The following is a 15,401-nucleotide window of genomic DNA, read 5'->3' as shown; positions in this document are numbered from 1 at the left end:
TATTTTGCCTTTACACTATAAGAGCTTTTGAGAGATTGCCTGGTGCCACGGCAAAACATTCATAGTCTTTGTAAGAGCTTTTGAGAGATTACTTTTTTTTTCTAGGAGTAGGTGCCTAATATTGAGAGAGTTAAGGTAGATCTATTTGAACAAGAGAACTAAACCGGGATGGTGAGGTTCTAATCCGCCTTAGAGATAAGTATGGGATTTCATGGGAATAAGAAGGATAAATGCTTGAGTAAATAGACTAGTGCTATTGTTTATGTTGAGGAGTATTGCCATAGAAACAGTTTGACAAACCAAGTGCTGCAGTTTACGTTGAGTAGTATTGTTGTAGCAAAAGTTTATCAACTTCCGTGTTAGAGATACTCTTATGAACACTTTTGTAAATCCTGTCGGGTAACATAGGCATAGAATACTAGATCATCCTAGCCATAGAATAATTACTCACCGTAGTAAATCCAACCTAAGTGCTCTGTTAGAAGTCTGATTGTGTGAGGTTGGCAGTCTATTTACAGAGTTTTGACAACTTTAGCCTTGACAACTTTTATTTGTTTACCTTTGTATATTTTTCTTGTCGCGACAAAACTTTTCTGCTCACTTCACTTTACAATTTTTCTTGCCTTGGCCAAACTTTTTCTATCTGTTCATACCATTTGCCACTACATATTTTCCTTGTTTATATCATTGACTTAGATACTTAGGGTTAGTTAGTGATACCTATTCCTAGCTATAATAATCTGTTAAAAGCCCTCCAATCCCTGTGGAGACGATACTCACTCACTACTATATTATTTGCATCGATTGTGTATACTTGTACATATTTACGTGCCACAACACACACATTTACACTCGATCTCAACTCTAGGAGATTCAGCAAGTTACTCTATTTCGATTAGGGAAGTTGTCGGTTTGATATCTTGTGGTCCCTTTAGTCACGAGGAAGCTTTTAGTGAGGGACTGTTGTTCTTATTGACAAGATAAAGGTTAAGCTTGGGCACTGGGCGAAAAAGAATCTTAGCTATGCTGGAAGACTTCAACTAATTAAAGTTGTTCTGATTAGTATTATCAACTATTGGTGCACGCAGTTGATCCTACCAAAAGGAGTGGATAAGGAAGATTGATCAAATGTGATTGAAGTTTTTTTTTTTTGAAGGGGAAGAATACAACTATTTCTGGTGCGAGGGTGAGCTGGAAACAAATATGCTCACCGAAATCAGATAGTGATCTTGGGGTAATGGATATTTAGGGTTGGAATAAAGCTTGTATCTTGATGCTAGTTCAGAATATCATTCGATCATTGTGAGAGGCTTAGATAAAAACTTATGTGTTCAAAGGTGTTAGTTTCTGGCAAGTTGGGAGAAGTGGGAGTAGGGCTAATGCTAGTTAGTGCTTAAGGAAAATGTTAATCTTTAGGGAGGAGTTTCGCCACCTTCTTGTGGCTGATCTTGATACTGTTAATATCAGGTGGTTTTATGATGAAATTCGACCAGTTAGGACTAAGGTCCCTTGGCATAGAACATTATGGTTTGTCCTTCATATGCCTAAACACGATGTCATTAGTTGGATGACGAATCTTACGAGACTTCCAACAAAGAATTGGTTGGGGAAAATGGGGCGTGCGATTGATGAGAAGTGTGTTGTATGTATGGATGCTATGGGATCACAAGGGACCATCTATTTTTTGAATGTGCATTTTCTAGGGACGTTTGAGAAGCCATTTTGGGATTGTGCAATTTAAGCAGGATGGCTCAGAGTTGGGAGGAGGAACTGGTGACTTGTTATCTTAGGGGTAAATCCCTGCTCTCTTTTATACTTAGTATTGCTATAAGTGCTTTTGTTTATGGTATATGGGAGGAAAGGAATACTAGGCTCTTTACTAGCACTAGTAGGAACCAGGGTGATATTTTGAACTTTGTTAAAGGGGTTGTTAGAACTAAGCTTAGCACAAGGCTATGGATATGGGGGATGAAGTAAATAGAAGTCTTTGTGATAGGTGGGGGATCATGGTATAGAGGCTGCATTTGTTTTTGTTGGCTGCCCGTTAATTGTCATTTGTAGCAGTTTCTGTTTCTGGATAATAATACGCTCATTTGTCGGAGACTGGCTAAAACTATTTGCTTCAGGGATTGATCAGTTATGCCCAAATAGTAAAATTCTTAGCAGCTAATGCCAGACCAAGCACTAGTAGATTTATTTATCAGACTCTTCCTCAAAGAATGGATTGGGCATTAACCTAGATAAGCTTCTACGCACTTCTCTTGGATGTATCCCACGTTATTTTTCATAAAATAAATATTTGATCGTGACATATGGTTTAACTTGTCGTTGGATACTTATATGCGATGTTATTTTTTTGGATGTTTGAAGATCATGCTTTTTATACATGCTTCTTTTAGAGGAGCTTGCTACTATTGGATCTTCTACTTGGTGGGAGGTGAATAATTGAAAGAATAGGTAGTTTTTGTTACATGATAGCAAACACACTTGCCTCGTTAATCCTTTTCAGGAAATGACTAATAAAGACTTCCTTTATTGCATCTACATGATTAAGCAAGAATGAGATCTGGCGCTTATGAATGTGCTCAAGGTAGCAGCATGCAATGCTCTAGTAGTTTGGTCTCTTTCTCCTTGTCGTGCTTACGGTAACACCTTCCGATTTTACTTGCAAACGACATTGCAGAAGCTTCCTAAAAATATATTTGAACGGAGCTACAGTTTCTGTTAGAGAATTTGACTTGCAGAAGAGAATCTATTCTCTTTGCTACAAAGCTGCAGAGTTGTGTATCATTGGATTAACTACAGGAGCCGTGCAAGGTTCTTTCTCAAATGTTTTGTCCTGTGAAAAGAAGGAAAAGTAAATAGATTTGACAGTATTTCAATTACCTTTTTATTCTATCTATTTGGAAAGAAAATATCCTTGCTCATTTTAAGGTTCTTCACGTGTATATTAGTGGCTGATTTTTTCCATAAATATCAGGTTATCTGTGATCATTCCATCGGTGAGTACCAATGCACTAGGTTATGGTGGACTCTATACAAACCTTAGATATCAACTTTTGTGCAAGTTCGATCAAGTAATGGTTAACCATTTTTATGTCATTGGTGTAGAACTTTTCTTCAGTGTTGCTTTAAGGTAGGTCTCCGTCTCTCTTTCCCTTGCCTCCCCTTTTCGTTCTCTCTCTCTCTTCAACCACCAGCACCACATCCCTTTTGTGGCACAAGTATTACTGGAAGATGTCTAAATTATTTTTCGTGCACGTTGAACTCCTCATTGTTGGTTACTTTATGAAGTTCATGGTAATTAATGTGGTATTCATTGCCTCAGCCGGTTGGTTCTTGGCAGGGTTTTGAAAGTTTAATTAGGAGAGAGATCGATGTTGGCTTGGCTAGGTGTTGAGGGCAATCCACTAGTTCTGTCAGATGACCCCTTGAAGGCCTACAATAGATCACCTTCTGAGGATGGGACGAAGTCATCTTCCAAATGGTTTATATCCAAGAACGTCGTTGTTTCTGGTCTTGGACTTCTTGGCATCAGACAAAGAAATTGTTAAGAGAGCTCAATATAAACCATTCTGGGCTAAAGACTATGTGCCCAAGTGAAGATTCTACAATACACACGAGAGCATGGTGTTTCATTCTATTTTCAGTATTTTCTTGTTAGTTGGAATCATGTTTTCCTATTCTTTAGCATATTGTTATTTTGAGTCAAGTCTTCCTAATTTTTAGCAAGACTATTATTATTTTCTATTTTTAGTGGGATAGTGTAGAGGGAGTTGAGTCGTATTTCACCAAAATGATAGGCGATATCAAGAACATTGTTCCACTTCGAGTGAACTCCAGAAATGATATAGGAACTCAACTCCCTCTACACTATCCCACTAACAATAGAAAATGCTAATAGTCTTGCTAAAAATTAGGAAGACTTGACTCAAAATAACAATATGCTCAAGAATAGGAAAACATGATTCCAACTAACAAGAAAGTGCTGAAAATAGAATGAAACACCATGCTCTCGTGTGTACTGCAGAATATTCACTTGGGCACATACTCTTGAGCCCATAATAGTTTATGTTGAGCTCTCTTAACAATTCCCCCCCATGACTTTAGCCTTTCCACAAGGTTGCTATCATCCATTCCTACAGAACCTGAAGGAACAGTATCAGAAAAGAGCGATGGGTGATTGCAGTGAAACTCCTCAACATCTTCCCAAGTGCAATCGGTCGGTGCAGTGTTGCTCCATTGAATTAAACATTGCTCTTTTGAAATTCCATTGCTCTATAGCTGTCTACAATCAATAATTTTCTCCGAAGTTACTATTGGTCTGTCATCCTCATCTGTTGCCGGAATCGAAAAATTTGGTTCTGGTGGGTTATCTAAGCAGTGAAACAAACAAGATATGTGAAATACGTTGTGGATTCTAGAGGTAGCAGAAAGGTTGATTTCATAAGACACATTTCTGATTCGAGGAAGAATGCGATAGGGGCCAAAAAACCTTGGAGATAATTTTTGAGATGGTCTATTGATGAGAGACACCTGACAGTACGGCTGCATTTTGATGTATACCAGTTCACCTTCTTCAAATTTCACATCCTGTCTCTTCTTGTTTGTTTGTTGCATCATTGCTTGTTGAGAGTGTCTGAGAGCTTGTTTTAGTTGACTAAGGAGTTGGTCGTGATGAGTGAGTGTGGCATCAATGGATGTATTTTTTGAGGTACTAATGATATAGGAAGGTACTGTGAGTGGTGGTCTGCCATATAGAGCTTGGAAAGGACTCATTTGGATGGAAGAATGGAAGCTAGAATTGTACCAGAATTCTTCTAAATGCAAATAACTGCTCTATTTTTTTTGGCTTACCATTAGTATAGCAACGCAGATACGATTCTAAGCACCGATTCACTACCTCTGTTTGGCCATCAGAATGAGGGTGGTAGGAGCTGCTGTAGTGGAGTTTGGTGCCAAGGATACGAAACATTTCCTTTTAAAACTGAGATAGGAAAAGAGGGTCTATGTCCGAGACATGGTTTAAGGAAGGCCATGGAGCTTAAAAATTTCACTAAGAAAAACAGAGGCAAGATATGGGGCAGTATATTTTTGTGGAAGAGATATAAAATGTGTGAACTTGGTAAGTCAGTATACAATGACCCAAATGGTGGTTTTGCCTGTTGAAAGAGGAAGATTGGTGATGAAGTACATGCTCAGGTCTTCCCAAACTTGTGAGGGAATAGGTAGTGGTTGAAGAAGGCCATATGGTTTTTGAGTGGAGTATTTGTGTGTCTGACATATATGACATGAAATTATATACTTATGCACATCTTTGGACATTGCAAGCCAAAAGAACGAAGAGGCCAGACGAGCTAGTGTGGCTCGATTGCCTGAATGTCCACCAAGTGGGGAGGTATGATATTCAGCAAGTAGTTGTTGTCGGAGTTCGACCTCTACAGGTATGTATAATCTTTCGTTAAAGTATATCAACTCGTCATGTACTATAAAACCTAAAATGAGGTCTAATTTCACCTTCTATATAAAATCCATTCCTTCAGGCTCAGTTGCAAAATATTCCTATAGGGCAGAGAGCCATGTAAACTCAGGAGCTGTGATAACGACATATGAACATGTCTGAACTCGTGACAATGCATCAGCGACCTTGTTCTCTTTACCAGGTTTGTATATTATCTCGTAATCATACCCCGTCAGTTTCGTGAGCCATTTATGCTGCTCCGGTGTTTTACTGATTGTGACAGGAGATATTCAGACTTTGTTGGTCAGTGAAGATAAAACAATTGCGACCGAGTAAATACTGTCTGAATTTCTTTACAGCCTTTATTAAGGCGAATAACTCACGAATGTATGCCGATGTAGCTTGCATTTGTGGCACCAGTTTCTTGATGAAGTAGGCTATAGATGATCACCTTGCAAAAGTACAGCTCCAATAGTGGTTCCTGATGCATCAGTTGTAAGTTTGAATGTAGCCATGAAATCTGGAAGGGCTAGTACAGGTACTTGGGTCATGGCATCCTTAAGCTCTTTGAATGCACCATCTGCTCGTTCATTCCACCTGAATTGTTGGCTCTTAAGAAGGTCAGACAACGGGTTGGCAATACCTGCATATTGACGAACAAAGCGGCGATAATAGCTTTTAAGGCCAAAAAACCCTCGTAACGCTGATACGGTGGTGGGCTTGGGCCATTCTATAATGGCTTGAATTTTCTCTAAGTCTACTCGAACACCGTGACCCAAAATAATGTGGCCCAAATAATGGACAGTAGCAACGCCAAAAACACATTTTGATAATTTTGCGTAGTACTGATGTGATTTCAGGATGGTGAAAACCTGACGGAGATGTTCGACATGTTCCTTGAGTGTTGCAGAGTATATTAGGATATCATCAAAGAAGACCAGTACAAAATGTCGCAGGACTTCATGAAATAAATCGTTCATGGCAGCCTAGAAGGTTGAGGGCCCGTTGGAGAGCCCGAAGGGCATGACAACAAACTCATAGTGTCTATCTACAGTGCCGAAAGCTATTTTCTGAATGTCCTTAGCTGCCACACGTATTTGATGGTACCCGGAGCGCAGATCGATCTTTGAAAATACCGTAGCACCATGGAGCTCATCCAGTAATTCATCCACCGTCGGGATTGGAAATCGATCCTTAATAGTGATGGCATTGAGAGCACGGTAGTCAACACAAAAGCGCCATGTCCCATCTTTTTTTTTGAGCTAAGAGCACTGGTGAAGAATAAGGACTATGGCTGGGGCGGATAACATATTCTGTATAAGTTCAGTCATGATGGTTTTTTGATAGTGAGGGTAGCGATATGGCTTGACATTCACAGGTTTGGAGTCAGAAGTGAGGTGTATATGATGATCATGGTTTTTGGAAGGTGGTAATTAAGTTGGTGGTTGGAAAATAGTGCTGAACTTAGTTAACAATGTGTCCAGGGGTGGGTAATTTGTGTTACTGTTTTGGTTGGCTAATATCAGACTTGGTCGGTTGGTTTCATAAATGATTGCGTGCATCGTCATGATGGAACCTGTGTGTAACATGCGGTTTAGTTGAGAAGGAGTGGTTATAGACAGGTTTTGGCCTCTGATTAATTTGACTTTTTTTTGTTGGTATGTAAATTCCATGCTTGGATTGAATAATCCGAGATGAACCGGCCTAATGAACTTAGCCATTCTACGCCCAGCACCAAATTAGCCCCTTTTATAGGCAACACCAATAAAGAAATCTCGAAACAACAGCCTTGAATCTGCACCTTCACATTTGCATATTTTCCTTGACACTTGATCAACTCACCATTTCCCACCATACCTGAAAACTTGGGACAACAACAATTGGAAGTCCCAAAAAAGATGCCACACGGGGTTGCATGATATTGTGAGTACTTCCGAAATCAATTAACATTGAGTATACCTGACCTTGGATCTCTCTGCTCACTCTTAGTGTTTTTGGACTTGAGAGTCTGAAATAGGCGGCAAGTGAGAGATAGAACTATGAATCTGTTGTAGTATGATATTGAGCTTGGTTATGAGGCACAGATTATGGTAACTCAGGATGTTGAATATCTGATTGTTCTTCCTCATCTACGACTAGGAGAAGAAACTAAGGTCCCTTGCATATATGGTCTAGTCCATATTTTTCCTCGCAGTTATAATATAGGCCCTTGAGCCTTCTTTCAGCTACCTCTGCCCGGGTTAGACGGTAAACTGGAGGCATATTGTTACTTGGTGGGGATGTCAATAAAGGTAAAGGGGTTTTGTTTGGTTGATTTTGTATAGGTGGAGTGTTTGGGTTAATAGAAAATATGCTCATAGGATTAGAGCAGGCTCGGCGATCTCGAAGTTTGGATTCTATTAGTTTGGGTTGACCAATAGCCAGGGATATTGTGCTAGATTTGAGGATGGCTAATTCTTCCTGAATTTCTGGTTTTAAGCCCGACAAGAAACAATCTATAATAGCTTCATTTTGTAGTCCTGTAACACGATTACAAAGATTCTCAAAATTTGCTTGGTAGTCTATGACCGTACCTGTTTGACAGAGCTTAAATAGGGTTGCCCGATGGTTATCATAAGACGATGGTCCAAAGCGCATTTCCAAGGCCCGAACAAAAGCTTCCCACGTCGTTAGCTGTCGGTTATTATACATCCACATAAACCAACTCAAGGCTTGACTTTGCATGTAGAATGAGATTGTACTGAACCGATCTTCGGGTGGTAGTTGGTAATAGTTGAAGTATAGTTCGGCTTGAAAAATCCAATCTAATGGGTTGGATCCATCAAATGGTGGAAGACTCAGTTTAGGGGGTTTAACAGAGGACATTGGGTTTGTGGATTGAAGGTTGAGGGTAAATATGGGAGAGTTGTATTGGTATGGACCTTTTTTGTGGAGTTTTCATATTTTCTTGTTTCCTGATCACTATGTTTCATGGCTTGGGTGAGTTGAAGTTGAATACCTTCAACCATAGTAGCTAGTTGGGTTAGAGTGTTTTGTATGGTTGAAATGAGAGCAACTGGATTTTGCATCTCTTCTGTTTGGGTTCGAAAAGCTTGGAATTGATCGTTTAGAGTAGCGAATTACTCCTCTAATTGTGGTTTGAATTGATCGTGTTTCGGAGGCATTCTCTCAACGAAAGTACCAAAATGATAGGCGATATCAAGAACATTGTTCCACTTCGAGTGGGAACTCAACTCCAGAAATGATATAGGAAGAAAGTAAGATAATAATTGAAGCAATTTTTTGATATTCATTCATGGAAAAAACCCACATATAAATACTAGGTGAAATACGACTCAACTCCCTCTACACTATCCCACTAACAATAGAAAATGCTAATAGTCTTGCTAAAAATTAGGAAGACTTGACTCAAAATAACAATATGCTAAAGAATAGGAAAACATGATTCCAACTAACAAGAAAATGCTGAAAATAGAATGAAACACCATGCTCTCGTGTGTACTGCATAATCTTCACTTGGGAACATAGTCTTTAGCCCATAATGGTTTATGTTGAGCTCTCTTAATAAAAATGTGGGGAAACGGGAGCTCCAAAGGGCCGGAGAAAGAGGATTGTCAGAAAGAAAGTAACTGCAAGCTCTGCATAGTTAATTGGCATAGCTTCCATTGGTGTCCAATTTTACTGCTCGGCGGAAGAATTCGATACGAAGAACCTCTTACTATGATTTTTGTCTAGTGCTGATTACACTGGCTGAAGAAATCGAAATGGCGACGGCACAGTAACTGGCAAATTCTTAACTGCTTCTTTGTCTGACTTGGTGTTAAAACTTTTGTATACCAATGGAGTGCTATACTCCAAGTTGAGTAAGTGAGATTTCTTTTGCTTTCCAAATAAATTGGAAGGGATGTTTTTTGGAGATATACATGCTTCTTAGATGAATTACAATAAAGCGTTGTGCAGTCGATTGTTTTAATCCAAGTTTATGTACAAGGCATAAACAAACTGTTTTCTCATATGTGATGCCAATTTCTTTTGAAATGGAGTTAAGACATGCAATGGATTTTCACAATAACACACAATTATAACACTAAAAACATTGTTGTAGGTTGGAACAAATATCAACATGTCATAACGAATTTTCGAGTCAACGACGGAGATGATGATGTGTTTTAAGATATTGTAAAACGGTAACATTACCAATCATTTTTAAAATGGGAGATTTAACGAAAATCAAGTATTACACAGCTGACTTAATGTAAAAATAGGTGTCTAAATTGTACCCAAAATTAACTTTAAGTGCCTAACGTTTTCAACATTACATTTTAGGTGCTTACGTTGTAACGGTCGTTAAAAAAAGGTTAATTGACACATGTCACGTTTATATATGTTTGAATTTTTTATTTTTTTAAAAAAAATTAAGAATATTATTAATTCAAAAAACCTAACATTTTTTTAAATTACAAAAAAAACTTGAAAAACTAAAATCTCTCGCTCTAACCCATTACCAACCGACATCAGTTATTTCCTACAATCATCATTATTGTCGAACGGTCATCCACCCGTCACCGCGCACCCAATGATCAATTGTCGTCGTCTTCATTGTCATTATCATCACCCTAATCTCTTAAATCTCTAAAATCCCTAATATACAAATCCCTAATCCTTTGAACCCTCGTTCTCAATTTATAAAATCCTTTATTTCTACCGCAAAAAATTACAGATTTTTAAGTTTACGCGCATTTGAACTTGAATCAATTTAACGTGCTTTACACATGTTGAACTTGGATTTAGTTTCTACCTAATTAATTTGGGGGAAGGAATTCACTGGGATTAAGTTTTAATATTACTTTTTAAATATATAAAACTAAAATATTTTTATAATAAAAATTAAAATGAACTCTTAAATATAATACGATTACTTATAATAACTTGGGTAAACTATACTCATTACCACCTAATTATTGCTTTTTTTCACTTCAACTCCTATTTTTGAAATTTTATAAATCAGGTCATTCAACTATTTAAATGCATTCAATCAAATCATTTGTTGTTAACATTTAACATAAGTGCTTACGTGATGGTTAAAAATTAATATAATTACACATTTGGTTCTTATTACTTACACATTCTATCAAATTTGTCATAATTTTAAACTAATTTAATATATTTAATTATCCAATCATATGATAACATATGTGAGGACATGATTAAATGATTTTTCTTAATTTATATTTAATTTAAATATTTTTTCTAATAAGATTATTACACGTTTCAACATCTAATTTAAGAAAAACAAATTGAAAGGAAATGATGCATTCGGAGAGGATCGAATTATTAAGGGGGTTTGTGCATGCTCCTACTACTCAACCAACACTCATACTTAATTCATGTGTTACAACATTTTGTATTATAACTAATTCGGACAAAAACTAGAAAGGGTGGTTGGTTATGCTTCTTCTTCTCCAACCTCAAGCCTTCTTTCTTCCCTCTCTTTAGGCCTGTAAACAAACCGAGCGAACACGATTAGAGGAATATTTATGTTTGTTCGTTTAATTTTTACCGAACAAATGAACGAACACGAACATAAACAAATAAAAAATATCTTGTTCGTGTTCGTTCGTTGAAGAATGTAGCTTGTTCGTGTTCATTCATGTTCGTTCATTTAAATGATAAACGAACACAAATGAATAAACATAAACAAACGAATGTAAAAGAACATAAACGAACACAATAAACGAGCGTAAACGAACACAAACGAATGAACTTAAAAGAACACAATAAATGAACATAAACGAATATAAATGAAAATAGATTTTTTTTTTCTTTCCTAACAATTTTAGGATTATAATTTATTTAATTGTTTTGGGCTTTTTTATTTTTTATTTAAAATTAATTGAATTTTAAAATATTTATAGGTATCAGATTAAAATTTATTAGGTTTTAATATTTTAAATGGGTATAAAGAGATTATAATATCATAAATGAACGCACATAAACGAATAAACATATTACCAAATGCTCACGAACATAAATGAACGAATGAATCTTCTATTCGTATTTGTTCATTTAATTAAACGAACACAAAATCTTATTTATATTTATTCATTTAATAAATAAACGAATTTTCCGCCAAATATTTCGTTGAACGTTCGATTCATTTACGGTCCTACCTCTCTTCTTTCTATAGTCACCGTCTTCCGTTTCTCTCGCTCGTTTCTCTCGCTCGTTTCTCAAATAACCACACTTTTTTCCCTTTGAATCTCAAATCTTTAATCTCTTTTAGTTAAGGAATTCTAGGTTTTTTTTCCTCGTTTGTTTTCAAAGATAAGATCTTTTTCATCTATGAACTTAGTTTAGAAAGGAACTCAGCTGTCAATCCACCTTTTCCCATGCCACTCACCATTTTCGCCTCCTTGTTCTCTTTCAACTCATCTTAGCTACCCGACAACGGTAATCGAAAGTAGATGCTGGATATCTGGTCCAAGTTCATTGTTGAATCCGACAACTAAATTGTTTCTTGAGCCGCCACACAAGATCCTACGGTACCTGAAGGTTCGTACTTGACGACCCACGTTTTTCGCTCTAACTTCACCTACAGTTTCCCGCTGGTCACCGGCTGAAAATTTGTAAGATTATATTTCTACGCTAATTCATATGACGACCAAAACGCCAGTGATTTGTTTTCAGTCACTAGTTGTTCCTTTGCTCAAGAATTTCAGCACCGCTCAAACGAGTGAAGCTTTGAATTATGCTTTAGCTGTCAAGAAGTACTCCATTAATGTCGATGGTGAGTTTTCGAACTTAATGCTTAGTCCCACTTCCAGTAACGCGTATGCTTTGTGAATGGAATCGAGGTATCGTCAATGCCTGATATTTACAGTAATCTTGACGGTGTACATGTCATCGGTCAATAAACTCCGTTCACCATTGATGACACCACGGCTCTAGAGAATGTTGGTGGAAATGATATACCGCCATCCGGTGATACCGATATTTTCCGGTCTTGGGATGATGATCAGCCTTACCTTTTTGGTGCAGCCTTTGGTGTTACTGCATCTGCTGATCCGAATATCACCGTTGATTACTGTTTAGGGATGAATTGTTGTGAGTTAGTTGGATAGTTACAGTTAAGTTGTTGTAAACGGTTATTTGATCAGTTGAGGTTAGGTAGTTTTATATATATAAATGATGTACTCTTGTGTTGTATCAATATACTTGAAGTATTTTTCATGAGTAGTTAAATTTTCCAAATTTCAACATGGTATCAGACTGAGTTTCAGTCCATTCCTTTTTGGGCTCTTTCTGTTTTGGCCCGTTTTGTTTATGTTTCGTGTTTCTGTTTCACAATTATGATTACTTTGTTTTCCCCAATTCTTTGGTTCTTGCCCTACTTTTTTTTCTCACCTTCAACCATTTTTTCGACCATTCCTACCGCTGATGAAATGGTTGATTTCGCTCATGTTTTGTATCTTCATCCATCGGATATGCCTAGTCCCATGCTTGTTTCTCAGTCGTTGATTGGTTTGGACAATTACAACGTTTGGAGTCACTCTATGAAGATTGTGCTAATGGCTAAGAACAAGTTGGGGTTTATGACGATTCTTGTCAACGAGATGTTTATCCTGAGGTGTTACAATTGCAATGGGATCGTTGTAATGCGGTGGTGTTAACCTAGCTCCTTAATGTCATTAGCAAGGAGTTGTCAGCGAGTATAGTTTTTGCGACTGGTTCTACGAGCATCTGGAAGGATTTGCAGAAATGATTTGATAAGGTTGATGGGTCTTGGGTCTATTTTTGCACACAGAGATTGCAACTCTTTCTCAGGGAGAATCTACTGTTTCAGGTTTTTTTCTCTAAACTAATGCTTTTAGATGAATACAAAACACTAATCCCTTTTTCATCTTGTGCTTATGAAGTCTTGTAGTTGAATCTACATAATTTGGTTCAACAAAAACTTTTTCAGTTTTTAATGTGTTTAAATGAGTCGTATTCGGCGTTACGAAGATTTTATTGATGCAGCCATTGCCTTCGGTTACACAAGCTTATTCGATGATTCTTCAAGATGAGTCTCAATGTCCTCAACTCTCTGTTCTTGCTGATCCTAGCTCAACAGTTTTGTTCGCTAATTATGCTAGCAACTATGATCTCCTTCGTTTCACTGTTTCTTGTGATTTTTGTAAGATCAAGGGGCATAAGATGGAATAATGCTACCGTTTGTTTGGGTTCCCACCTGGTGCAAGTTCACAAAGAAGAAAGGAGTTGTTCCTAATTCAAGTGTTTCTTTGGAATCTGAGGACACCTCAAAATCTCTTTGTGCTTCTCCTATAGCGCCAACGTTTACCACATACCAATATAATCAAATTTTACTCCTGTTAAATAAATCTCATACTACTGATTCAACTGTTAATCTTGCAGGTATTATTCATTCAAATTCATTTAAGTCTAATGGTTTGCCTTCTTGGATAATTGACACAGGTTCCACTGACCATATTGTATCTGATTTCAAGAGCCTGAATCATCCGAATTCCTATGCTTCTCTTTCTCGATTGGTATATCTCACTGATGGCAATGTTGTGCCTATTACCCATCTTGGTCCTTTTTTTTTACTCCTGACAAAATGATTCACAATGCTCTGTTTGTGCCAAATTTTAGTCTTAACTTGCTTTCTATTTCCAAATTACACGTGATCTTAATTGTTCTTTCATTTTCTATCATGATTTTTGTCTTCTTCAAGATCTCTCAACTGGTAAAATGAAGGGGGTTGGTAGGGAAGCGCATGTTTGTACTACTTTGAGCCCTCGCATGGTGTAGGCCCTCCGTCTTCTCCATCTTTGTTGTCGGGTAATACTAATTTGATATTTCCTTGAATACTTCTTGTTTTCCTGTCAATGCTAGTTCATCTTTTAAGTGCCATGCTCGTTTGGGGGATGCTACAATTTCAAAGCTTAATAAAATGAATATTGATGAGTCTTTTCATGTTCAACATGATTCTATTCTTAATGTTATGTTTGTAGATTAGCTAAACAAACACGTTTACCTTTCCCTTTTAGTACTTCTCGTTCTGATTCTCCATTTTAACACATTCATATGACTTGTGGGGTCCATATAAGATATCCACACATGGGGTCATCGTTATTTTCTTACTATAGTTGATGACCACACTAGGATGACCTTGGTCTATTTTCTAAAGCATAAGGATGAGATTGTCACTTATCTAAAGCAATTATTGGCTTTAGTTCAAAATCAATATTCTGTTACTGTTAAGACAATTATGTCAGACAATGGGTCTGAGTTCTTTAATAAAGTTTGTTCTTCTTTCTTTACTTCCATGGGTATAATTCATCAGAGTTCTTGTGTTAAAACTCCTCAGAAGAATGGGGTTGCTTAAAGGAAACATATACATATTTTAGAAGTTACTAGGGCACTTAGGTTTCAATCCAAAGTACATATTAAATTTTGGGGAGAGTGTGTTATTGCTGCCTGTTACTTAATAAATAGGTTACCTTCCTTGTGCTTAATTTAAAATCTCCTTTTGAAATGTTTTACAAAACATCACCATCTCTCTCTCTCATTTGAAAGTTTTTGGCTGTTTGTGTTATGATATTGTTCCTATGCCTGCTGATAAATTTTCACCTAGGTTTGTACCTTTTGTTTTTGTAGGACATTCCCTTACCAAAAAAGGGTATATTTTTTTCAACCTTGAAACAAAGTCTTTCTTTGTAAAATGTGATGTTAATTTTTATGAATATGTCTATCATTTTCAGCTTGCAACCAATAGTACTTCTCCTATGTTTCCATCTCATCCTTTTGTTTGTCTCAGAGTTTTTGTAGCTTTCTTTCCCACCAATGCCTGACCACAGTAACCTCATTTGTCAGAACCGGTGTTGCCTTCTACCAATCCATTAACACCTGTGTCAGAACCACACCTTGTTGATCCATC

At 37.1% G+C, this 15,401-nt stretch overlaps 1 protein-coding gene, 1 long non-coding RNA gene and 1 pseudogene across 2 annotated transcripts; 2 read left to right on the top strand and 1 right to left on the bottom strand.

Annotated features, from left to right (window-relative positions):
- The window catches only part of LOC120114207, a 44,700-nt pseudogene extending 41,146 nt beyond the window's left edge, over positions 1-3,554 (top strand).
- Positions 3,555-5,898: 2,344 nt separating this feature from the next.
- LOC120114206 (uncharacterized mitochondrial protein AtMg00860-like) lies at positions 5,899-6,441 on the bottom strand. The gene has a single exon (XM_039135183.1). The coding sequence runs from the start codon at positions 6,439-6,441 to the stop codon at positions 5,899-5,901; it is 543 nt and encodes a 180-aa protein (XP_038991114.1).
- A 6,395-nt stretch (positions 6,442-12,836) lies between these two features.
- LOC120114312 lies at positions 12,837-14,699 on the top strand. The gene is made up of 3 exons (XR_005515380.1): positions 12,837-13,304; positions 13,481-14,010; positions 14,196-14,699. It is a non-coding gene; the product is annotated as an uncharacterized LOC120114312 (long non-coding RNA).
- The last annotated feature ends 702 nt before the right edge of the window (positions 14,700-15,401 follow it).

Source organism: Hibiscus syriacus, unplaced genomic scaffold (genome assembly GCF_006381635.1).
Source record: "Hibiscus syriacus cultivar Baekdansim isolate YM2019G1 unplaced genomic scaffold, ASM638163v2 tig00110221_pilon, whole genome shotgun sequence".
Classification (NCBI taxonomy): domain Eukaryota; kingdom Viridiplantae; phylum Streptophyta; class Magnoliopsida; order Malvales; family Malvaceae; genus Hibiscus; species Hibiscus syriacus.
Note: the sequence above shows the minus strand (reverse complement) of the source record. Positions and strands in the feature narration are given on the sequence as shown.